Source organism: Lepidochelys kempii, chromosome 10 (assembly GCF_965140285.1).
Source record: "Lepidochelys kempii isolate rLepKem1 chromosome 10, rLepKem1.hap1, whole genome shotgun sequence".
Classification (NCBI taxonomy): domain Eukaryota; kingdom Metazoa; phylum Chordata; order Testudines; family Cheloniidae; genus Lepidochelys; species Lepidochelys kempii.
In genome coordinates, this window is record NC_136389.1 from 45,008,522 (window position 1) to 45,031,578 (window position 23,057).

General features: G+C 54.6%; 2 protein-coding genes and 1 pseudogene across 3 annotated transcripts; 1 reads left to right on the forward strand and 2 right to left on the reverse strand.

Moving 5' to 3' along the window:
* The first annotated feature begins 9 nt into the window (after nucleotides 1-9).
* Nucleotides 10-8,795, forward strand: SNX22 (sorting nexin 22). 2 transcript variants are annotated; one of them, XM_073363205.2, is made up of 6 exons: nucleotides 10-118; nucleotides 3,968-4,051; nucleotides 4,994-5,098; nucleotides 5,289-5,383; nucleotides 6,790-6,863; nucleotides 8,121-8,795. In XM_073363205.2, exons 1-6 carry the CDS (start codon nucleotides 47-49, stop codon nucleotides 8,246-8,248), a joined length of 558 nt encoding a protein of 185 aa, XP_073219306.2. In that variant the 5' UTR covers nucleotides 10-46; the 3' UTR covers nucleotides 8,249-8,795. The 2 variants fall into 2 exon arrangements, with proteins under 2 accessions (XP_073219306.2, XP_073219305.2); XM_073363204.2 differs by lacking the exon at nucleotides 10-118 and adding an exon at nucleotides 690-944.
* Nucleotides 1,562-1,721, reverse strand: LOC140895208 (U4 spliceosomal RNA; annotated as a pseudogene).
* Nucleotides 8,796-10,629: 1,834 nt separating the features above from the next.
* PPIB (peptidylprolyl isomerase B) lies at nucleotides 10,630-20,744 on the reverse strand. Its single transcript, XM_073363203.2, has 5 exons — nucleotides 20,555-20,744; nucleotides 19,132-19,245; nucleotides 17,546-17,639; nucleotides 11,433-11,617; nucleotides 10,630-11,017 (listed from the first exon to the last, which is right to left on the reverse strand). Exons 1-5 carry the CDS (start codon nucleotides 20,711-20,713, stop codon nucleotides 10,895-10,897), a joined length of 675 nt encoding a protein of 224 aa, XP_073219304.1. The 5' UTR covers nucleotides 20,714-20,744; the 3' UTR covers nucleotides 10,630-10,894.
* Between the last annotated feature and the right edge of the window lie 2,313 nt (nucleotides 20,745-23,057).

A 23,057-nucleotide genomic window follows, 5' to 3' on the forward strand; every position in this document is an offset into this window, starting at 1 on the left:
GGGCGGCGATGAATGGAGCGGGCTCGCCAGCCCGGCCGGCGGCGCGATGATCGCGGTGTCTATCCCCGCGGTGGGGCCGGGGGCCGAGCCCGAGCCGAGCCCGGAGAAGACGCACACGGTGAGGGGGCCGAGCTGCTCCGGTCCGGCCCGGGGGATCCCGGGCTGCGCTGGCTCCTTTCCCCGGTTCCCAGCCGCTACGCCCGGTCCCCTTGGCCCGGGCTGCGTCGCCCTGGGGCACCCGGGCTGCGTCGCCCTGGGGCACCCGGCGCCCACGTGCGGCCCGCGGCTGAGGGGCCCGGCGAGGAGGGCTCCGGCGCCCGGCTCAGCCCGCCCGGGACCGCACCTGGCTGCGGGGAGCTGGCCTGGGGTCGCGGAGGTGGCGCTGCGGGTCCAGGGCCGAGTCGCTGCGGCCCGTGAGCGGACCCCGCAGGTGCCGAGTCCCGGGGCCGGGGCCCGGCGCAGGCCAGGTCCGCAGCCAGGTCCCGTCACGCCGGGACCTCGCTGCCCTCAGCCGGGGCGGGTCGGGGAGCCGGGGCGAGCCTCCGGCCGGGGGATCCGAGGGTGCCCTGGGGCCAGCAGCCAAGGAGCCTGAAGTGGGACACAAGTCGGAGGGGGGGGGACATGGAGACGCCAGAGCTTCTCCCTTCGCCTAGTGCCCGGGCTCCCGGCCCCGTTAATGAGTAACAGAAATCCGAGTTGGGCTTGTTCCGCCCTGTGGCGGGACCAGCCCGCCCGCCGCGGCTGGCCCAGGGCTCACCTGGCTCCTGCTGCCGGGGCGCGGGGTTTGTGGCAACTTCTCCCGGCGCAGGAAATTCTTTATAACCCGCTTCAGGTTCTGCCCTGGTGGCGGTGGGGGAGGGGCCGTGGCAATGCGGCTGCAAAGTGCCCCCCCCGGGAGACAAACCCCGCTGGAGAGATCAGAGGGCTGGAGGAGGAGGAGCAAGGTCCGTAATTAGCGGTTCCCATCCGACAGCTGCTCAGACCCCTCCGCAGGGAGAGTCTCAGCCAGTTAATAGTAAAGGAGCGACCCATGGCTTTTTCTCCCTCTCTGAGGCACTAGAGATCCTCCTCCCCCCGGGGGGCTCCGTGAGCCAGGGCCTGTCCCACCCCCCCTTGCTGGCACTCTCAGCAGTCCCCAGGGCCGTGCTGTCCCAGCCCTCTCCTGCCCAGCGGGGTGAGAGTTGTGTGTGTTTGCCAGCCTAGGTGCTGCTTTCCCGGGGTCTGACTTGGGGGTCTCTGCAGGAGCCAGGTGCAGCACTGCAGCTGGCTGGGGGCTCAGGAGCTGTGGCTTGTGGGTTGACCCCTCCCCTCCCCCCGCCGTTCAGCAGCCTGTAAAAGCTACAGGGCTTGGGGCTGGCCTGTGGCATAAGCACCAGTCCCTGTCTGGTTATAAACATGCCAGTCCTCTGTAGGACAGAGAAAGGGTTAAACCCTTCCCATAACTCCTTCATAGCTCATCCCTCTGCATGGGAGGGCAATGGAGCAGGATGAAGCCAAGACCCAGAGAAGGGCCCCCACCAGGCCCTTCTATGGCATCAGTCAGCAGCCTGTCATCATCTCCTCCCTGCTCCAACCACACTGATAAGGTGGGACTGTCAAAAATTGCCAATGCCGACTATATTTCAAGTTGTCATGGCGGGGTATTGGGAAAAGTTTTCAATTAGCAATAATCATGCCTTGGATTAACCTCATTGGCTACGATACTGCCACTGCAAAACTCCCTGGCCTGCATGGCTGACTGGCAGCAGCGCAGCCTGGGCTGGGGATTTTAGTTCACTTTCTCTCTGTTCCTTCCTCTCTCCTGCAGCCCTAAGCCTGAGGAGTCTGCGCTGGCCTATGGGCTCCCTGCCTTCCCCAGGAGAGCAGGCTGCAGAAGAAGCCCCATGTGGTGCCAGCCAATATACTCAATATTATCCCAACTGGCTGATTCGACAGCCCCTCCCCAGCTCTGACCCCAGCCAGTGGCTGTCTGTCTGCCCAGCTATTAAACATTCCCCCCTTCACTTCCTGCAGCTAGGGAAGGCAAGTGATCAAACTTCCCCTCCTGCCTACACTATCTGGGCCTGCTCTGCTTTGCAGTCCCCTGTGTCCCGGGTCAGCATCAGGCTGAGAGTAGAGGGCAGATGGATGCAGGATCCAGGAATGGTCTCACTAGTGCTGTGTGTAGAGGCAATACCACTCCTGCTGTTCCCCTGCTTATAAATCCATGGAGCACACTAGCTGTCTTAGCTACAGTGTCCTTCTCTGCCTGCCCAAGCCCTGTTTATGCTGGGTCAGTCTCCCTTCGTGTCCTGCTTCTGCTGGAGAGCCTCACCCTGACGTGACCGGCAACAGGGTCTGCCTCGCTGCACCTGTGCTTGGCCAGCAGCCCAGCACTGGGTGTCGACCTGAGGGACTTCCCCTGTCTTGCTCCCCGCATAGGCATGAGCAGGTCACCACACCCCTGACATGCACCAGGCACGTCTTCTCCTCTGGGCACCACATGGAGGCTGGGGGTCTGTGAGCTGGTCCCAGCTAGTTGATTGAGAGATTGGATGAGGAAGGACTGAGGATCCCCCGGTGCTTGCCCTGTGTGTGTGTGTGTGGGGAGAGCTGAAGGGCCCCTGCGGGAATTCTAGATGTTGAACGCTCCCCTGACTGGCTGCCCAGGCCTGGTTTGAAAGTCACTCGCAGAAGATGAGGCTGCTGTGAGCCATCTAGGCTGGGTGCTGGCTGGAATTTGATTTGTGTTGCTATGGGGCACTGAGTAATTATGTACCGTCATGGCTGGGGAGGCCATGGCCAGATCCTGCCTGGCTCATTTAATTGTCCTCTGTGCCAGGGCTCTGGTGAGGGGTTTCAGAGTCCTGTCCTGCTGTGTTGGGCAGTGACCAGACCCCATCCAGGGCAACTGTCCAGCCAGAGAGCCAATTCCAACCCTCAAGCAGGAGCGTGTGCGACCTGCTGCATTCCTGTGAGCTGCGTCCAACACTAGGAGGAGCGAAATGAACGCACAAGGGGTGTGAGCATGGTGCAGGCAAACTCACTGCCGGGCCCCAAGAAGAGCCTTGCTGCATTAGCTTGGCTCTCCCACCACCGGGTGTCAGATGGATGCGTGCACACACAATGTGCAATTGTGCAATCTTGATCAGATTTCATGCGCTAAACGGAGATAAACATGGCCAGCCCTCAGATGGGGAAACCTCCGCGCTGCCATGGTATCGATGCTCACTTTGGTGCCTTGTGTGAGGCTATGGGGTGCTACGCTGCTGGAGGGGCCATATTCCAATGTGAGGCAGTGCTGACAGCTGATCATTAATGATCGGTCCCACTCTTTGACAGGTGGGTGCTAAGCCTAGTGGTCTGGCCCAATTCCTAGCTATGTCCTGCCTACACCCAGCCTCCTTGCAGTGCCAGCTGGCTGCAGTTCTTCATGTGCTACCCTAGCGTGACTCTGATGTAGCTGTGCACTGCTCAGGCAGAGCATGCGCCACCCTACACGTGACGGTGGCAGCATCTCCTGTGCGTAGGGTTTGGTAGGATGGGAGATGCGCTAGATTCCTGAGCTCAGGGAGCTGAGCCGTGCTGGCCTGTCATTTGCATGAGGCATTTCAGACAGTTTTCAGATGCTAAGGATGGCAGTGCTGTGCCCTGCAAGAGGGGAGTGTCTCTAGCCACACTGCTCCCCTCCTGGCTGGAGCCAGAGCCTGCTCTGAAAGAGCCTTTTGTGACTCTGTTTTCACACGTGCAGTGCATTCTGGGAGAGGGAACACGACTGCTTTAGCTGCTAAGCAAACACTGCAGTTTCACAGCCCTGTGAGCAGTTGCCCGACCGGAGGGCTATGGGGAAGCAATGTCCCTTCTCCAGTTCGGGCAGCTGGGGAGAGGGGGCTGGGGTGTACTGGGAAGGGTGTGCTCTTATTGCGTATTTCTGCTCTAAGGGTGGGGCCTGGCAGGCCCGTCTCACGTCTCTCCTGTGCCCTTGCAGGTGTTTACGGTGGAGGTCCTGTGCAATGGCCGGAAACATATCCTTGAGAAGCGCTACAGCGAGTTCCATGCCCTGCATAAAAGGGTGAGGGCCGGCCGGGCAAGCAGCTGGAATGGGGAACAGGGCTTAACTCCACGTTATCCACAGCAAACCCCGGGGAACTGATCTTTCCACTGCCACAGGGCTCAGCTGCTGCCTTTGGGGAATTCATCCCTGCAAACGTGTGCTGAATGGTAACACTTCCTCCACACGTGTGTCGCCAGCTGTTAGTCTGTCTCCCTGCCCATGTTCTGCTCCTCTGGGGTATGCTCGCGGATTGGGCACATGCCAGTTACAAGGGAAGCCACGTCCCTGCCCACAGCTCTGTGTGACTGGAACGGGGAGATAGGATAACATGGACCTCTGTGTAGTTCTCTTCCCTGCACTGGACTGTGCCTGCCCTTCAGCCAGCACCAGATTAAGGCCTGGGCAGCATCGGCCTGCACTGAGTTGTTTACTCGCCCTCTGTTTACTCCGCCTTCTTTTTTTTTTTTTAATTTTATTTAAAGGGGCTTGAAAATATGGCGGAGTGTAATTGACATGGCGACACCTGCCTGAACCTGGGCTCGTTGCTGTGAGAAGGGGACCTGCGTTATCTCACTGGGGTGTTCATGCAAAACCCCTCAGGGTCTTACCAGCACCACCCTGATAGAGGATCCTGGCAGGAGGGGAGGAATGCAGGGGCTCACCCAAGCAGCTGAGGTGTAATATTGGAGAGGGTGGGGCATACTGCCACCCCTGCTGGTGCTGGGGAGAGAAGAGACCTTTGCAGCTCCTGAGGGGGTTCAGTGCTGTTGTGTGTCAGAGAGGGGAGGGGTCCTCATGCCATGGTGTGGCTGGGGCCAGGGTCTTGCCTGCATGGTGTGGAGCATGGATCCCCAGAGCAGAGCCTCTAGCCCAGGGCCCCACAGGACCCTGGCGTCCTGTGGCTCCAAGCAGCAGGTGGGCTGTGACTTGGTCTGATAGTAATGCCACGTTCTGCCCTAGATAAAGAAGATGTGCAAGGTCCCAGATTTCCCCCCCAAGCGAGTCCCCAACTGGATATCGAAGGTGCAGGAGCAGCGGCGGCAGGGCCTGGAGGTTTACATTCAGGTAGGATGTTTCCCTGCAGCCCACGCCTGGGACTCTGCCACTGGTGACTCCTGGGCTGGGTTTGAGCCCCCTGGAGTGGATTTGGGCTTGCTCCCTTAGAAAGGCCCAACGTGTTTTTTGTTGGGGTGTCCTGCCACCAGGGGGCAAGGGGCTCTGGTAAGGTCTAACCTGCCCCCTGTGTTTGCTGCAGGGTGTCCTGTACTACAACAAGGAGCTGCCTAAGGAACTGCTGGACTTCCTGAAGCTCAGGCACTTTCAGCAGGATGCCAAGGCCAGCAGCCTGGAGTGAGTATCCTGAGGCCTGGGGCACCCACTGGTGGAAGCCAAGGTCTCCTATGAACTTGGGACATCAGGGAGCTCAAGCGATTCCTTGGTGCCCTCCCTGGGCATGGGAGGGGCTGGTGGGGTTAGTGTTCATGTGAGGCAGCACTGCCTAGTGGCTGGAGCCACTAGCTTCTAATCCCACCTCTGCCAGTGACTTGCTAGTGACCCTGGAAAGGTACCATCCCCTCTCAAATGCTGTTTCCCCACCTGAGAAATGTGGCTAACTGCTCATGCTCCCTGGGAGGGACCAGAGAGGGACAATGTGTTACAATGGGGATTTCTTCTTTTGTTTGCCCGGCCTCTCACCTGTGCAGCAGAGCAGTTCTGTGCCTTTCCAGCAGGGGGCTGTCCTAGCAGCCCTGCCCTTAGTGCACCAGTACAGGGCTCATCAGCTGCAGCTCTTAGCAGCTATTGAACTGTGTTTGCCGACCCAGGGCAGACTTAAATTCAGGCAACTACGGCCTGTGTGCAAACTCGGCCATAGATGACATGAACCCGGTCCCTGATGTCTTCAAGGTAGTATGTCCCTCCCTCAGCTCTGCCTAACATATAGGAGAGGGGAGCACCTGTCTCCCCCCACCACAAAGGGCCTGGGCCCTTCACTCCCCTGGCTCTGTTTTCTTGCAGCTCCCTGTGTGACTTAATCTGAGGAGGGAGAAGTTGCCCTTCTGCCTCCTCCCAGTGCTAGTGGTGGGGCTTTGCTCCAGCTGCAGGGGGCTGGCGGCAGGGCTTCCAGTTGCTGGCCAACCTCCTCAAGCTCTGGATGGGGTTCCTAGCTTGTGGGCTCGTTGCCAGAGACCCCTCCCGCCTGCGCTGGCCTTATCTCTGCTAGCTGGGCCACCTGCAGGGCAAGGGCACCCCCTGGTGGCTGGCTGCTTCTAGAGAAATTCTCCCAGCAGTGGAGGCTCAGCTGCCTTGTCAAACGGCTTGGAGTTATTGTCCCCCCCACCCTCCACTGGTTCAGCTGAAAGAAACAGCCCCACCTTCCAACTGCTTTGTCGAGATCCCTGTGGGTAAGGGAATCCCCTGCTATCTGGGAGAGCCGATATGCTGACAGGGAGCCTGCGCCCCCCAGCAGCCTTGTCCTCCCCCCTCTACCCCCAATGGCGGAAGATGGACTGCACTAAGGAGCCCCCTTATAGAGCAAAAGAGAATCTGCCCTGGATCCACAGGCACAGGAGAGCCCCACTGGGCACGAGCGAACCTGTGCCCCCTGCCCAATCCCATCCTGTTGGGCGAGGACCCACCTTGCCAGGACCCAGGCACTGGAGAGGCAGTGTGGGGGCAGTCTGTCAGGCTGCTCTCACTAGCCACTCATGTCACTGCCCAAGAAGGAGCCAGGTCCTCATCTGCCTCTCTCATTGCAGCCACGGCTTCCTGCTCTCCCACCGGCCGGTTATGATCTTCTACAAAGATCCCTACGTGCTCCCCTCCTCCACAGGTAAGGCAGGGGGCACTGGGGTCCTGGGGCAGGCGATGCAAGGAAAATGTTGTGTCCTGGGCTGAAGGCATGGATTCCTCTGCTCCTGGGCAGGCTGCTGCCAATGGCCTCTTCTGAGTGTTCGCCGCTCCCAAAGGAATGCTGGCATCCTGCAAGCTGGTTCCCTTTACAAAGGAGGGGTGTCCTGTGAGGTGCTGCCCCTCTGCTCATCTTCTCTTACCTTTGTAGCAAAACTGCCCCTTGGCAGTGAACTTGGCCAGTGCCTGAGACTTAAACCCTACAACTGCTCCCTGCACAGTGGCCGTTCAGTGTTACTGGGAGCAGAGCAGGACCCACCTGCTTTCCCAAAAGGCACATTTCACAAAACCAAGAGCAACAAAGGTCTCAATGGGGCCTGAACTCTTTCCCCTCTTGTGCAGTCCAGCTGCTGCAGCCTGGCAGGAACGTCTTCAGGAGAAAAGAGATTTTTCTAACCACCCGAAGCCCACCCCCTGCCCCATCCTTCCCTAGAAGGCTGGGAAGAGGGCAAAGGCCCTGGTGAGAAGATGTAAAAACAAAGTTTGCTGCCCACAGCTGCACTGTCCAGAACAATGGCCTGGGGCTGTTGAGGTTTTAAGGGGAAGTTTTTGCCAAATTTTGCAGTGGGGTCTATTCTGCTGCCCTAATCCTCCCCCCCCCAGTTGTTTCAGAAGTATGCAATACTCTTATTTCCTACCATGCAGTGCTGCAGGCTGCTGTTAGACATGCTCTACTTGGGTGTGAAGTGCTTTTGCATATAGTGATGGGGCTAATATGTGTCCTGGGGGTACCATACAGCCTAGAACCTGGCTCAGCTTGTAAAGGGCTTCTTAGAGCCCTTGAGCCCAGCTGGGCCAGTGGGGCGGATGGAATAGGTTAGCTGCAGTTCATTCGGCCGTCTCTCCCTTCCAAGGGGATCTGATGTCCTGCAGCCCTGTCTGGTCAGCAAGGCTGGAAACTAGAACAGTGGGCAGCTGTTGGGCTGTCATCTGGTTCTGAATCTTAATGTAAGAGGGTGTGGAGCTGAATCTGGTATCCAGTCCCCCTTTAATTCCTGCAGGCTAGATCGCTGCAGTGGGACTGGAACCCTGCAGGACCTGCTGCTGTAATAGCAGGAATGAGATTTAAAAAAAAAATCCCCTGCAGAGCTCTGCTCCCAGAGTCTGGTCTAGTTCCAGTCTTCCTGCTGCTACTGAGAAACAGCTGTGCTTTTAACCCCTTTCCTCTCCTGTTTTGCAGAGCTGCTGCCAGACATAGTTCTGAGTGGTGTGTTACAAGGCTTCTACCGACCAGCAAGCTCCTGCTGGGGGAAGGCAGCCCCAAAGTGCTTGGTGGGGCCCCACATGCTTAGCCAGCATGGCTCATGAGGGTATTCTCCACTGCTCGGGCTTCACCAGCACCATTACTGGAGGGGGAGCACTGCTTGGTTGTCTCATTTAGGGATCGCTCCTGTATCTCAGTGGCTGTACCTTCCCTTCTCCTGGGATTTGTTCCTGCCCTCCGCACACAAGGGGTGATGGACAAAATGGGGAGCTGCTGCTGAGCCTGGGGGCAGGTGCTTCACACACATGGAGGTTGGGCTGAAAGCTCCTGGGGGACTGTTCTCATTGAGCACTTGTAATGAACAGGACAGCTGTCAGGCCAGACCCTAACTGCTCCACCAGTGCCATCTCTGGCCACAGCTCCAAAAAGCAAGAGAGGCCAGAGCCACAGCAAGCGGAAATGCTGCTACCTGCACTCTGGCTGGGGAGGGGCAGTGCCTTATGCCAACCGCAGCAGCTCCTGCCAGGCTAGATGGAGCCTATGGGGGGAGGAGGTGGTGTCCCAGACCCATGTAGAGCCCCCCAGGGGAAGGGCTGGCCTCCTGCAGGATAAAGGGAGCTGTGCAGATGTGTATTGGCAATAAATCACTCGGGTCTGGTTTGGAGATGGCTGCTGTGCTGTGTTTATCTGGGCCTAAGGCCTATAAAGAGCTGTGTCCTGGGTGTGACATGCCCTGTTTGGCCTCTCAGCCAATGGGTGAAAGAGGACAAAAGCCTAGTTGCAACTATTGGATGTTCTCATGAACAAGGTCAGTCAGCCTCACCTCAGTCCCTGGAAAAACCATGGAGCAGGTCCTCAAGGGATCCATTCTGAAGCACTTAAAGGAGAGGAAAGTGATCAGGAACTGTCAGCATGGATTCACCAAGGGCAAGTCATGCCTGACTAATCTAATTGCCTTCTATGACGAGATAACTAGCTCTGTGGATGAACGGAAAGCAGTGGACATGTTGTTCCTTGACTTTAGCAAAGCTTTTGACAGTCTCCCACAGTATTCTCGCCAGCAAGTTAAAGAAGGTTGGGCTGGATGAATGGACTATAAGGTGGATAGAAAGCTGGCTAGATTGTCGGGCTCAACGGGTAGTGATCAGTGGCTCCATGTGTAGTTGGCAGCCAGTATCAAGTAGAGTGCCCCAGGGGTTGGTCCTGGGGCCGGTTTTGTTCAATATCTTCATAAATGATCGGGAGGATGGTGTGGATTGCACCCTCAGCAAGTTTGCAGATGACACTAAACTGGGAGGAGTGGTAGATACGCTGGAGGGTAGGGATAGGATACAGAGGGACCTAGACAAATTGGAGGATTGAGCCAAGAGAAATCTGATGAGGTTCAGCAAGGACAAGTGCAGAGTCCTGCACTTAGGATGGAGGAATCCAATGCACTGCTACAGACTAGGGACCGAATGGCTAGGCAGCAGTTCTCCAGAAAAGGACCTAGGGGTTACAGTGGACGACAAGTTGGATATGAGTCAGTGTGCCCTTGTTGCCAAGAAGGATAATAGCATTTTGGGGTATATAAGTAGGGGCACTGCCAGCAGATCGAGGGACATGATTGTTCCCCTCTATTTGACAGTGGTGAGGCCTCATCTGGAGTACTGTGTCCAGTTTTGGGCCCCACACTACAAGAAGGATGTGGACAAATTGGAAAGAGTCCAGCAGAGGGCAACAAAAATGATTAGGGGACTGGAACACATGACTTTGAGGAGAGGCTGAGAGAACTGGGGATGTTTAGTCTTCAGAAGAGAAGAATGAGGGGGGATTTGATAGCTGCTTCCAAAGAAGATGGCTCTAGACTGTTCTCAGTGGTAGCAGATGACAGAACAAGGAGTAATGGTCTCAAGTTGCAGTGGGGGAGATTTAGGTTGGATATCAGGAAAATCTTTTTCACTATGAGGGTGGTGAAACACTGGAATGCGTTACCTAGGGAGGTGGTGGAATCTCCTTCCTTAGAAGTTTTTAAGGTCAGGCTTGACAAAGCCCTGGCTGGGATGATTTAGTCGGGGATTGGTCCTGCTTTGAGCAGGGGGTTGGACTAGATGACCTCCTGAGGTCCCTTCCAACCCAGATATTCTATGATTTTAAGGTACTGGGCAGAGCTCCACCACTGGGTGCATTGCCTGTGCCACACCTTAACCAAGGGGGAAATGAACAGGTCCCAGGGACTGTACTAACAGGAGCAGGAAGTGCAGCCCCCACCAGAGGCACCACGCTGCAATACAGGGAGAGGTGCAGACAGCAGCCCTGGCCTTGCCTGAGGTCCAAAGCAGATCATGTGCCTCCAAGCTCTCTGTTCAAATGCCTTAGCCACAGTAGTGGGGCATAAAAGCGGCAAAAGGCTGGTTGTTGCCCTGCTCAGGCAGAAGGGCCTGGGAAGAAGCTATTTATGCAGGGGCGCATTCAGGCCTTACAGGAAGCGCACTTCAGGCAGTCCTATAAAAAACACACTGATCACATTTATTGGTGCATGTGCTTCTTACAAAAGTGATGGACCCACACCCCGTCTGCTGGCCAGGTGGAATGTGTTGGGTCACAGAGAACAGGAGGAGAGGCCGGGCAGGAGGTTGGTGGCAGAGTACAGCTGCTGCTCACCTAGACGGTAGCTAGATCCAAGGAGCCCTATGGAGCATCACAGCCCACAGCCCCTCACAGGCCAGCCCTGGCTGCACGGTTCTGCCCTGGTGCTTGGGCAGGATGGTTTACTCTTTGGCAATGGCAAATGGTTTCTCCACCTCGATGGTGCCACAGTCAGCAATGGTGACATCCTTCAGGGGCTTGTCCTGAGCGTCCGTCTTGGTCTGCTCCACCTTCTTCACCACATCCTAGGGGACACCCACAGTGAGGATGGGATGTCCCTGTGCACAGGGTCCCCTGACAGCCAAAGCTGAGAGGGGTGTTTCCACCCCTTCCCCAGCTGGCAAGCTCCAACTTTTAACTCCCAGCTGTTCCCTTGTCTCACCTCAGGCCTGCTCCAGAAAATATAGAAAAGGAGCCTCCTCTCCCAGGAGCCAGGACAATACTAGACTCACCCCCCTCAGCCTTTGTTTCCAGAGAGACAGCAGCCATGGGCTCTGTCTGGCGCTCTAGCAAGGTCTAACATGCAGCCCAGGCCCCATTCCCTCAGGGGCGCGCACAGCCAACTGCACGTCAGCCATGCCAGGGAGGGTGCTTCCCCCACCCCACATCACCCCTGGGCATCTCCCCTCCACCCCACCAGGGATGTGGCTTCCTCCTTACCATCCCTTCCAGGATTTTGCCAAACACAACATGCTTGCCATCCAACCAGGAGGTCTTGACTGTGGTGATGAAGAACTGGGAGCCGTTGGTGTCCTTGCCAGCATTGGCCATACTGACCCAGCCAGGTCCATAGTGCTTCAGCTTGAAGTTCTCATCAGGGAAACGGTCACCATATATACTCTTGCCTGGCAACGAGAGAAGGAGCAGCTTACAGTCATGGGTTCCATGCAGGTCAGCTCCCACTGCTAGCACCAGACGAGCGTATTAGCACATCCAGAAAGGCAGCAGCCTCCATCAGGGAGAAGAGACCGCATCTACCCCCATCATGCAGGGTTCAGCTCCTCAGTGAGGCTGCTGGGAAGTCTTCCCTCCATCTACAAGAACCAACACACCCTCTGGGAGGGAGGGGAAGTGCCACAGATATGGGTAGGGAGCCCCATGCTGGCAGGCTAGGGGTGCACTGAGCTGTGGCTGAGAGCAGTGCTGTGGTTGACAGGAGCATGGGCACTTTCAAAACACACAAGGATGGGTCACGCTCCATGGACAGCTCCCAAGGCAGGAGCCAGGGGACACCCACCCTCTGCAAGTCACAATACAGATATGCAGCAATGAGCTAGTCTTTGCTTAAACAGCAGTGGCTCAGCTTTAGGAATGAACAAGAGGGAGGGGTCCCAGGCAGAAGCCCTCCTAGTTCCTGTGTAAGGAGCGTTGGCCAGGGCTCCCCGAGGGAGACTGAACTATTAAGGGAATCTAGCGCTCATACTGTGCCACGTGCCTGCCTGGCTGCTAGTGCAAGGGTCAGGGTAGGGAGCAGAGACACATTGCAACAAGGGGCAGCTGCTAGAACTAGTCAGTGGGAGCAGAAGTGACTAAGTGACCCTTGGGGGAGCTTGTTGTCTGTTCGCTTGCTGTGTGCCTCATTGATTGAAGTTCATGGTGTGGTTGGTTTGTCTTGGGGGGCAGAGTGCTAAGCCTAGCCGCCTGCGAGGCCAGGCTGGGAGCTTCTTAATAAGGTTCTAGCCTGCCAGCCTCTCATTCCTAATCCCATGAATAGTCCTGCCCCTTTGTCAAGGGACCCTAAAGGAGAACAGGGGGTTAAAAAGCCAACTCCTAAGCAACCAGAGGAGCTAGCGAACAGCAGAGTTTTGGAAGGGACTTTAGAGGAGTGTGAGGACCAGATCCCCTCATGTTCTGCCAATCAAACTTCCCTCTCCCCCCACTCCAAAAATAAAAAGCTGCAAGAGTAAAAATAATGCAGGCAGAAGTCCAGCAGCAGAGTGGGGGCTACCCAGTTTATTGCACTGAATGCAGCATGTTTGATTACCTGCCTTGTGGGTAGGTGGCACATGTGCATTTAGTGCAAGCAGCTCACAGCCCTTAGAGACAGAGTACAGGCCCTTGAGCCCAGAGTGGCTGAACTGGAGGAGCTAAGGGAGACAAAGGTACACAGACACTTTCTGGGACCCAGGAGAGCAGCCCCACCGCCCAGTCTGACAGCCTCTGTGCTGCTGAGGAGGATGAAAGCCCTGGAGAAAGAGAACATCAAAGTGGAGCAAAGGGAAACGATCCCATGACTGGGACCCTCCTTCGAAATAATGTTATGGTGTTCTCTCGCATTGAGGATGCCCCCTCCAGGGGAAGGAACCCAGTTATTAGGAAGAGACAGTAATAGTAATGGGGGATTTGATCATTAGAAACACAAACAGCTGGGTTTGTGATAACCAGGAGAACTGCATGGTGAAGTGCCTACTGGGTGCAAAGGTTGTCGCTCTCTCAAGATATCTAGCTAGATTAATACGCAGTGCTGGGGAGGAGCCAGTAGCCGTGGTACATGTAGATACCAGTGACACAGAGAAGATAGGAGAGAGGTTCTGGAGGCCAAATTTAGGCTGCTAGGTACCTCCATGGTGGCTGCCAGGTACCTCCATGGTGGCATCCTCTGAAATGCTTCCAGTTCCATATGCAGGGCCAGTTAGCCAGGCATAACTGCAGAGTGTCAATGCGTGAATGAGACAATGGTGGAGGGAGGAGGGTTTTAAGTTTTATTAGGAACCGGGGAACCTTTTGGGGAAGGAGGAGGCTACACAGGAAGGACGGGCTCCACCTAGTCCAAAATGGAACCAGACTGTTGGCAGGTAAAATTAAAAAGGTTGTAGATGAGTTTTTAAGTTAAGGGCTGGGGGAAAGCCAACAGGTATATGGTGTATATATACACGCAGGCACATGGTTTGGACAGAGATTTCTCTTAGGGGAGGATCTATTAACAAGGATTTTCTGTTACCTAATAAAGAGGAGAGGATAGAAGTTGAGAGAGTACAGGTGGGAGCTGAAGAGAAAGTCAAAGGAGAAGGAGTCCCATTCAGTTACATCACATGAAGGCAGACAACTAAATATTGACTATTTTTGTAAGTGCTTGTATACAAATGCTAGAAGTCTAAATACTAAGATGGGTGAACTTGAGTGCCTAGCATTACATGAGGCTATTGATAGTACAGACATCACAGAAAGTTGGTGGAATGATGATAATCAATGGGATACAGTAATACCAGGGTACAAAATATACAGGAATGACTGAGTAGGTCATTGTGGGGGAGTGGCACTATTCATCAAATACAGTAATCTTAAATGAATGAAATAGCACCACAGACTCTCTGTGGACAGAAATTCCATGCTTGAACAACAGTCTAGCAGAGGGATAGACTATCGACCACCTGACTAGGATGGTGATGGAAAATGCGAAAGGCTCAGGGAGATTAGAGAGGCTACAACACAAGAAAAGTCAATAATAACGGGAGATTTCAACTATCTCCATATTAACTGGGTACATGTCCCCTCAGGACAGGATACAGAGATAAAATTTCTAGACACCATTAATGAATGCTTCTTGGAGCAGCTAGTCCTGGAACCCACAAAGGGAGAGGCAATTCTTGATTTAGTCCTAAGAGGCAAACAGGATCTGGTCCAAGAGGTGAATACAGCTGAACTGCTCTGTAATAGTGACCATAATGTAATTAAATTTAACATCCTTGTAGGGGGGGAAAATATGAAAGAAGCCCACCACAGTAGCATTTAACTTCAAAAAGGGGAACTACACAAATACAAGGAAGCTAGTTAAACAGAAATTAAAAGGAACAGTCACAAGAGTGAAATGCCCACAAGCTGCACGGAAACTTTTAAAACATAATAAAGGCTCAAATTAAATGTATGCCCCAACCAAAAAACCCCAAAATAGTAAGAGGACCAAAAAACACCACTATGGCAAAGAAGAGTAAAAGAGGTGGTTAAGACAAAAAGGCATCCTTTAAAAATTGGAAGTAAAATCTGACTCAGGAAAACAGGAAGGAGCATAAATTCTGGCAAGTCAAGTATAATTAGGCAGTCCAAAAAAGAATTTGAAGAGCAACTAGCAAAAGACAAAAACAGCAAAAAATTTTTTTAAGTACATCAGAAGCTGGTAGCCTGGCAAACAATTAGTGGGGCCACTGAATGATCGAGGTGCTAAAGAAGCACTCGTGGAAGACAAGACCGTTGTAGAGAAGCTAAATTAATTCTTTGCCATGGACTTCCCTGCAAAGGATGAGAGGGAGATTCCCAAACCTGAGCCACTCTTTCCAGGTGTCAAATCTGAGGAACCGTCCCAGAATGAGGTGGTTTTGGAACAAACTGATAAATTAAACAGTTCTGAAGGAACTCAAAATATTAAACTGCAAAACTTACTAACTGTGGTGTGTAATGTATAGCTTAAATCAGCTTCTGTAACAGATGACTGGAGGATAAATAATGTGACACCAATTTTAAACAAAGGCTCCAGAGGCAATCCTGGCAATTACAGGATGGTAAGCCTAACTTCAGTACCAGGCAAATTGGTTGAAACTACAGCAAAGAACAGAATTATCAGACACATAGATGGACACAATTTGTTGGGGATGAGTCAACGTGGTTTTTGAAAAGAGAAATCATGCCTCACCAATCTATTAGAATTCTTTGAGGCGGTCAAACAAACATGTGAACAAGGGTTATCCAGTGGACATAGTGTATTCAGACTTTCAAAAAGCCTTTGTCAAGGTCCTTCACCAAAGGCTTCTAAGCAAAGTAAGCAGTCATGGGATAAGAGGGAAGGTCTTCTCATGGATCAGTAACTGGCTAAAAGACAGGAAACGAAGGGTAGGAATCACAGAATCATAGAATATCAGAGTTGGAAGGGACCTCAGGAGGTCATCTAGTCCAACCCTCTGCTCAAAGCAGGACCAGTTCCCTTTTTTTTGCCCCAGATCCCTAAATGGCCCCCTCAAGGTTTGAACTCACAACCCTGGGTTTAGCAGGCCAATGCTCAAACCACTGAGCTATCCCTCCCCCCAAATACATGGTCAGTTTTCACAATGGAGAGAGGTAAACAGCAGGGTCCCACAGAGATTTGTACTGGGAATACATGGTCAGTTTTCACAATGGAGAGAGGTAAACAGCAGGGTCCCACAGAGATTTGTACTGGGACCAGTAACTCAAAATATTCATAAATTATCTAGAAAAAGGGGTAAAACAGTGAGGTGGCAAAGTTTGCAGAAGATACAAAATTACTCAACTGACTGCAAAGAGCTACAAAGGGATCTCACAAAACTGGGTAACTGGGCAACAAAATGGCAGATGAAATGAAATGTTGATAAATGCAATGTAATGCATATTGGAAAACATAATCCGGACAAGACACACAAAATGACGGGGTCTCAATTAGCTGTTACCACTCCAGAAAGATTTTGGAGTCATTGTGGATAGTTCTCTGAAAACATCCACTCAATATGCAGTGACAGTAAAAAAAAAAAAAAAAAGCTAACAGAATGTTAGGAACCACTAGGAAAGGGATAGATAATAAGACAGTAAATATAATGCCACTGTATAAATCGAAAGTAAACCCACACCTTGAATACTGCGTGTAGTTCTGGTCACCCTGTCTCAGGAAAGATCTATTAGCATCAGAAAAGGTGCAGAGAAGGGTAACAAAAATGATGAGGGGGATGGAACAGCTTCCGTGTGAGGAAAGAGAAAAAGGCCGGGACTGTTCAGTTTGGAAAAGAGACGACTCAGGGGGGATCTGACAGAGGTCAGTAAAATCATGACTGGTGCGGAGAAAGTGACCAAGGACGTGTTATTTACCCCCTCATGTAACACAAGAACCAGGGGTCACCTGATGAAATTAATAGGCAGGTTTAAAACAAACAAAAGGAAGGTATTTCTTCACACAATGCAGAGTCACCCTGCGGAACTCGATGCCAGGGGATGTTGTAAAAGGCCAAAAGTATAACTGGGTTCAAAAAAGCACTAGGTGAGTTTATGCAGGATAAGTCCATCAACGGCTATTAGCCAAGATCAAGAATACAACTCCATGTTTGGGTTTCCCTAAGCCTCAGACTGCCAGATGCTGGTACTGGATGACTGCGGATGGATTAGTCAATAATTACCCTGTTCTGCAAGCGCCCATTCTCAGTGATGTGCCCATCCTAAGCAGGAGCTCTGGTTACACAAGCTGATGGGAGACGCTTCAGCTCAGGCCTGGCTGCTCACTGCGACACCCTTCTCCACAGCACAGCCAGGAGTCCCCTGCCAAGGGTGATCCCTGGTGGGGTGTTGTCTGAGCAAGAGCCTGAGTGCACTGTCCGTGCTGGGGAATGGCAGGACTCAGGAGAATCCCTGTAACCGTAAGTGCCAACTCCCACTCTGCCCGGTGGGTGCTCAGCCCCGCCCTATCCCCATTCCACCCCTTCCCCAAAGTCCCCACCTCGCCCCCTTGCACCTCCTTCCTCCAAGTCCCCGCCCCTGCCCTGCCTCTTCTCCGTCTCCTCCCCCTCCCTCCCAGAAAGTCCTAAGCACCACCAAACAGCTCTTAGGAGGTGAGGAGGGCACAGCTTGGCTGCCGGTGGGTGCAGAGCACCCGCTAATTTTTCCCCATGGGTGCTCCAGCCCTGGAGCACCCACAGAGTCAGCGCCTATGTCTCTAACTCCAAAGTGGCTCTGCAGAGTGCTGGGCAAGTGCAGCAGATTCACAGCCTGAGGGAGTCCATGCGCAAGGCTCATGGCCTGGAGCACAGGATAGTGGCAGGGTGGCACAGGCCCAGCATTACCTCCGGTGCCGTCTCCGCGGGTGAAATCTCCTCCCTGGATCATGAAGTCCTTGATCACACGGTGGAACTTGCTGCCCTTGAACCCAAACCCTTTCTGGAACAGAGGAGAGTGAACATGAGGCCAGGGGAGGAGCAAGTGCCTGGGCAATAGCTAAGGGATTGCTCCACCCCCACAATCACTGCTTCATTGCCTACCCATCTCCCCAAAGAGGTGCTCCCCCCAGACAGGGCAGGTTGAGCTGGTGCGGGAAGCCAGTTCTTCCTATGGATTGCAGTCTCAGGCGGCAGTACGGAGTGTCCATTTATGTCTCTGGCCCTCCTGGTTGGGAAGAAACCCTTTCAAATGCGACTGATACTGCAGCACTGCATGCCTGAACCTGCAGCCAGGGTTGAGGGGGAGTCCAGGAACAGTTCAATGGGAGCAGGCTGAGCAGTGATTACCAGGAGAGTAGCAAATTCAGTCCTACGGTAGGCAATTGGGCAAGGACAGGAGCTGGTTCAGTGAAGGGGTAGGGTTGGGAACCTGGGGCAATTTTGCATCTTCTCCAACGCATCCCAGCTCAGGGTCCCAAGAGCTTTAGCCCCCAGCAAGCCCAGAGGGTAGTGGGACTTGTCTCCATTCCCAGTGCAAGACAGAGCTGAAAAGAGTTTAGTACTGCTAGGGGCTGTGATTTTTAGAAGGCTCAAAAGGAGTTAGACACTCAACTCCCACTGAAAGGCCCCAACCCAGCACTCACCACGATGAGCGAGTGACCGGAGCCCAGGGCTCTGCTGGAGAACACTTCCTGGCCCTCAGCAGCAGGCAGTGAACAAGAATCAGGGCTCCAAGTGTTGGGAGCTAGTGAGGGATCTGATCTCTCTGCAGCAGGCAGCTGTGCACAGACCCCTCCACCTTACACATGGGAGAAGGGGCGTAGCAAACAGCCTTCTGCGCTGCACTCAGAAATCTCAGTCTTGGGGGCCCCAGGCTTCAGCCTTTTGATAGCCAGTTATATAAAAAAGGGGACATGCCACACTGCTATTCCCTTGGGGTTTGGTTCACAGGCAGTGCAGCAGCAGGAGACTGGGAAGTATCTTGGTGACTCCTCCGTTCTAGACCATGCTCCCCCACTCACTCCTCCTCCCCCTAGGCAGAACTAGAAGTGGGGGGGTATCAAAAGTGGGGTTGAAGTGCCAGGATGCTGAGCAATGCTGGTAGACCTTCTACAGGTCTTTGTGGCTCGAGGCAACACCCCCCTCACGTGTATTTAGAATAAACCTGAGCATAACTCTCAGGATGAGCCTGCAAAAGATAACTACCCTGGCAGCTGGCACACCCCATCAAGGAGAAATGGAAGGTCTGCTCAACCAGTGAGCACATCTGACCTGTAATTAATATGGAGGCTGCCAACAAACACACCCCATGCGCTGCTGGAACGACCTCACTACTGCTCCCCAGCCCAGCACCTGACTTTCTCCCTGCTTCCGGCGGGGGCGGGTGTGCGTATACACACCAGGGCCAACACCAACTTATGCTGAATGGCACACTGCAACTCCAGGTGAGTTGGGAAACCAGAGTGAGGGCCATTGCCCAGCGGTTCATTCACCTCTCCTGTGGCCAAGGCAACGAAGTTTTCCACAGTCTTTGGGACGGTCTTCCCTAAAAGGCCAATCACGACCCGGCCAACATCTTCATCCCCGATCCGCAGATCAAAATATACCTGTGGTACAAGGGAAGCAATGTTAGCCAGGGATTCCTGTTTCTCCTGTCATGGCGTGGCACTTGGAATACCAAATGGAGCCAGTCGGATGACACCTCCCCACCATGCCAGGCCCAGGCACTGAGCCTATCTGGCTGGCTGGCTAGCTGACAGCAGCTCCAGCTCATGGGATCCAGCTGCAAGTCAGCCTTTGAGCTGTAAATCATCCCAACTCTGAGAAGCAGCATGAGGGGCAGAGGATTAAGCTCAACATCGGGAGGGGTTAGAAAGCTCAGAGTTCTTTAGTGTTCATTTGGCTGCACCTTGAAGACCTTTCCACAGCAACCCCATCCATTTGGAGCACAAGTAACCCCATCAGACCAAATTATCTGCCCTTTAGGGCAGGGCCTGTGTCTTTTACTCTAGGGCTATATTCAGAGCTACGCACCTTTCTATTCCTGAGACTCATGCACCAGCTGGCTCTTAAGCCAAGCTTGGCAGGGGTTCCTGCCTAAGGAATCTTGGCTATCAGGTCCCCCGCCCCCAATGCCTGGCATGGAGTCAGCAAGATGGCAGCAGGCTGAATGGATTCAGAGAGAATTGCCACCAGACTTTTTGCCATCAGAGCCCTTGCTTTTGGGGCTCCCATTCCTAGAACAGGGCTGGGCTCAGCTCACAGGCTGGCCTGCCCCTTCCCTGCAGCCCCACAGCCGTGCACGGGGGACTGCGGCAGATCCCAGACTCCAGCTGTTTCAAGGAACCCGGTCATCTCACCCTCTGCCCTCCGACAGACCCTCCCGCTGATCCCATCTGTGCCCGGCGCGTGCCACTCGGCCCGGGTTGGGGCAGGGCTCCGGAGAGGCCGGGGTTAACCGAGCCACCGACAAAGGCCGGCGGCACCTCCAGCTCCCCGCCCCTGTTGGCTGCCCAGAGGAGCCGTGGCCGCGCGAGCCCGGCGGGAAGGGACGGACCCCGCGGCTCCGGGGCACCCGTCTGAGCCTTCCCCAGGGAGCCAGCAGCCCGCGCCCCCTCCCTGCCCCGACCCGGCCAGACCCGGCCTCGGGACCCACGAATTGCCGGGGGCCGCCCCGGCAGCGCGGCCGCGGCTCCGGGGCCGCTGGGCCAGGCAGCGGGCACCGCGCCCCGCTCTAGGGGAGCCGAGTCCGGCCTGCCCCGGCTGGGGTGCGGGGCTCGGGGGCTGAGCCGGCAGGGGCGGGGACCCGGGGGGCAGATTCCGGGCGGGGTAGGGGGCCCGGCGGGGGGGGACCAGGGGGCCCTGGGAGGGGTTCCGGGAGGGATGAGGCGATCAGGGCGGGGGGGGGCGGCCCACCTTGGCGGTGACCTTGGGCCCCTTCTTGCGCTCCTCGGCCCGCGAGGCGGCCGGCAGCAGCAGCACCAGCAGCGACCCGCCCAACAGCGCCGCGGCCACCAGCAGCTTCATCCTCCTGCGCTCGCAGCCCGACCACAGCGCCCGCCGCGCCGCCAGCATCCGGGACCCCCGCGCGCCGCTCGCCCCACCCACCCGCGCGCCCACTCCCAGCCCTGCGCCGCCCGGCCCGAGGCGGATACGCCTCCGCTCCCCCGCCCTGGCAGTGGTACGGCCCGAATCGCTCTGCCGCCTACAGGCGCCGGACTGAAGGAACAAATCGATCCCGAAGGGGAGGCGACGCTCTTCCCCCCGCCCAGCGAGCCAGGATAGCGCGTTCCACCGCGGACAGAGGGGGAATCAGGAACCGGCCCCAGAAACTGCCACGTTTCCAGTTTCTCATTGGGCCACGTCTTAGCCAATGGGAAGCGGGCACGGAAGGACGGGGCGCAGCGGCGCGCGCCGATTGGGCCCACTGTCATCCACGAGGGATAGCGCCCAGGATGCACGGCGCGCCCCATGCAAGGACTACATCTCCCGGCAGGGAGCGCGCGGCTGAGCCGTGGGGCTGCGACCCCCGGGCCGGGCGCTGCCGAAACCGGCGGGGTGACCAATGACAGTATGGCCCGTGTGGCCGGGGCGGTCTCTTTTCGAATCCCAGTCCCGGCCGGCCTGACTCTTCTGGCAGAGGTGGGGCGTTTGTCCCACTTGTTCTTGCCCACTGGGTCAGGGGGCCGGGGCACATGCCCACTTCTGTCCGTAGTCGGGGGTGGAGGAACGGGCGGGGGCAGGGGAAGTGCCCGCGCCAGACCCCCGCAGGGAAGGAAGCAGGCTCAGGCCAGGCAAGACCGGGGGAGGGGAGGAGGGCTTGGGCTAGCACCACATGGTGTCCTGTTTTTCCTTTGGGAAATATGATCACCCTACAAACTGGACCCTGACCCATGGTGAGCAGGGGGCTCTTGGCTATCTGGCGTGGTTCCTCAGCTCTCTGCAAGGAGACAGACGAATGCTGCAGCTTGGTAGTACCTGCGTAGGGGCCCTTAGTAGGAATATACCCCCCCCCCCACTAAAACAGCCAAGTTCTTACAATAAAAAGTGAATATGGGCCTTTTCGAGCTGCTCAGAGCCCTAAACATAAGAACAGCCATCCTGGCTCAGACTAAAGGTCCATCTAGCCCAGTATCCTTCTTCCGTCAGTGGCCAATGGTAGGGGCCCCTGAATAAGTGAACAGAACAGAGCTCCATCCCCCATCGGCAATTCCCAGCTTCTGGCAAACAGGCTAGGGCCACCATCCCTGCCCTCCATGAATTTATCTAGTTCTTTTTTGAACCCTGTTAATTAGTTTGTTTGCTAATGCCTAGCCCTGGCTCTGGGCTTGAGTGTCCAGGGCTGAGTTACTCCTACAGCACACAAGGGAAAGCAAGAGGTAGTGTAACCCACTGCGGGAACTAGAGCTTAGCCACATGGATTCACTCATTTGTGGTAGGGATGCATTCAGGACCCAGCTACAGCTAGTTACAGCAGAGACAACGAGGAGTTCGGTGGCACTTTAAAACTAACAGATTTATTTGTGCATAAGCTTTTGTGGGTAAAAAACCCACTTCTTCAGGTGCATGGAGTGGAAATTACAGATGCAGGCATAAATATACTGACACATGAAGAGAAGGGAGTTACCTTATAAATGGAGAACCAGTGTTGACAAGGTCAATTCAGTCAGGGTTTATGTGGTCCACTCCCAATAATTGATGAGGAGGTATCAATACCAAGAGAGGGAAAATTGCTTTTGTAGTGAGCCAGCCACTTCCAGTACCTATTCAAGCCCAAATTAATAGTGTTAAATTTGCAAATGAATTGTAGCTCTGCAGTTTCTCTTTGAAGTCTGTTTTTGAAGTTTTTTTGTTGAAGGATGGCTACTTTTAAATCTGCTATTGGATGTCCAGGACGATTGACTCTGGACTCCTCGTTGTTTTTGTGGGTACAAACTTAACACTGCTACCCCTCTGAAACTTAGAGCAGAGAATCACTTCTGGAGCCCAGCACTCTAAACCCAGCCTTTTCCCATACTGGGTTGCACTACCATGCTGTAGGGGACACACTGCCAGAGCTGCACAGGTGGATGGAATCCCAGCTCAGCAAATACTTCACCATATTCAAAGGCCTTCTCTAAAGTAGGATTTAAGGTGTGATAGTCTCATGTGTTAGCAGAAAAGACCCAAGCATTTTTGGAATCAAACATCACATGTCTCTCTCTAACCTATTGTAAAATACTAGTACAGCAGGCAGGAAGCATGTCTGGGCCTTTAGCTTTTCCTTTGTGTGGGTACCTTCAGCTGTAAGTACAACTGAAATGCAGGATGACATCACTGGAAGTAGCCTTACATGTATCTAGAGGAGAAACCCCAAAACAACATGTTTAATTTTCACTGACAACATAGAACCCAAAAATGTTAAGAAATATAAAAGCAG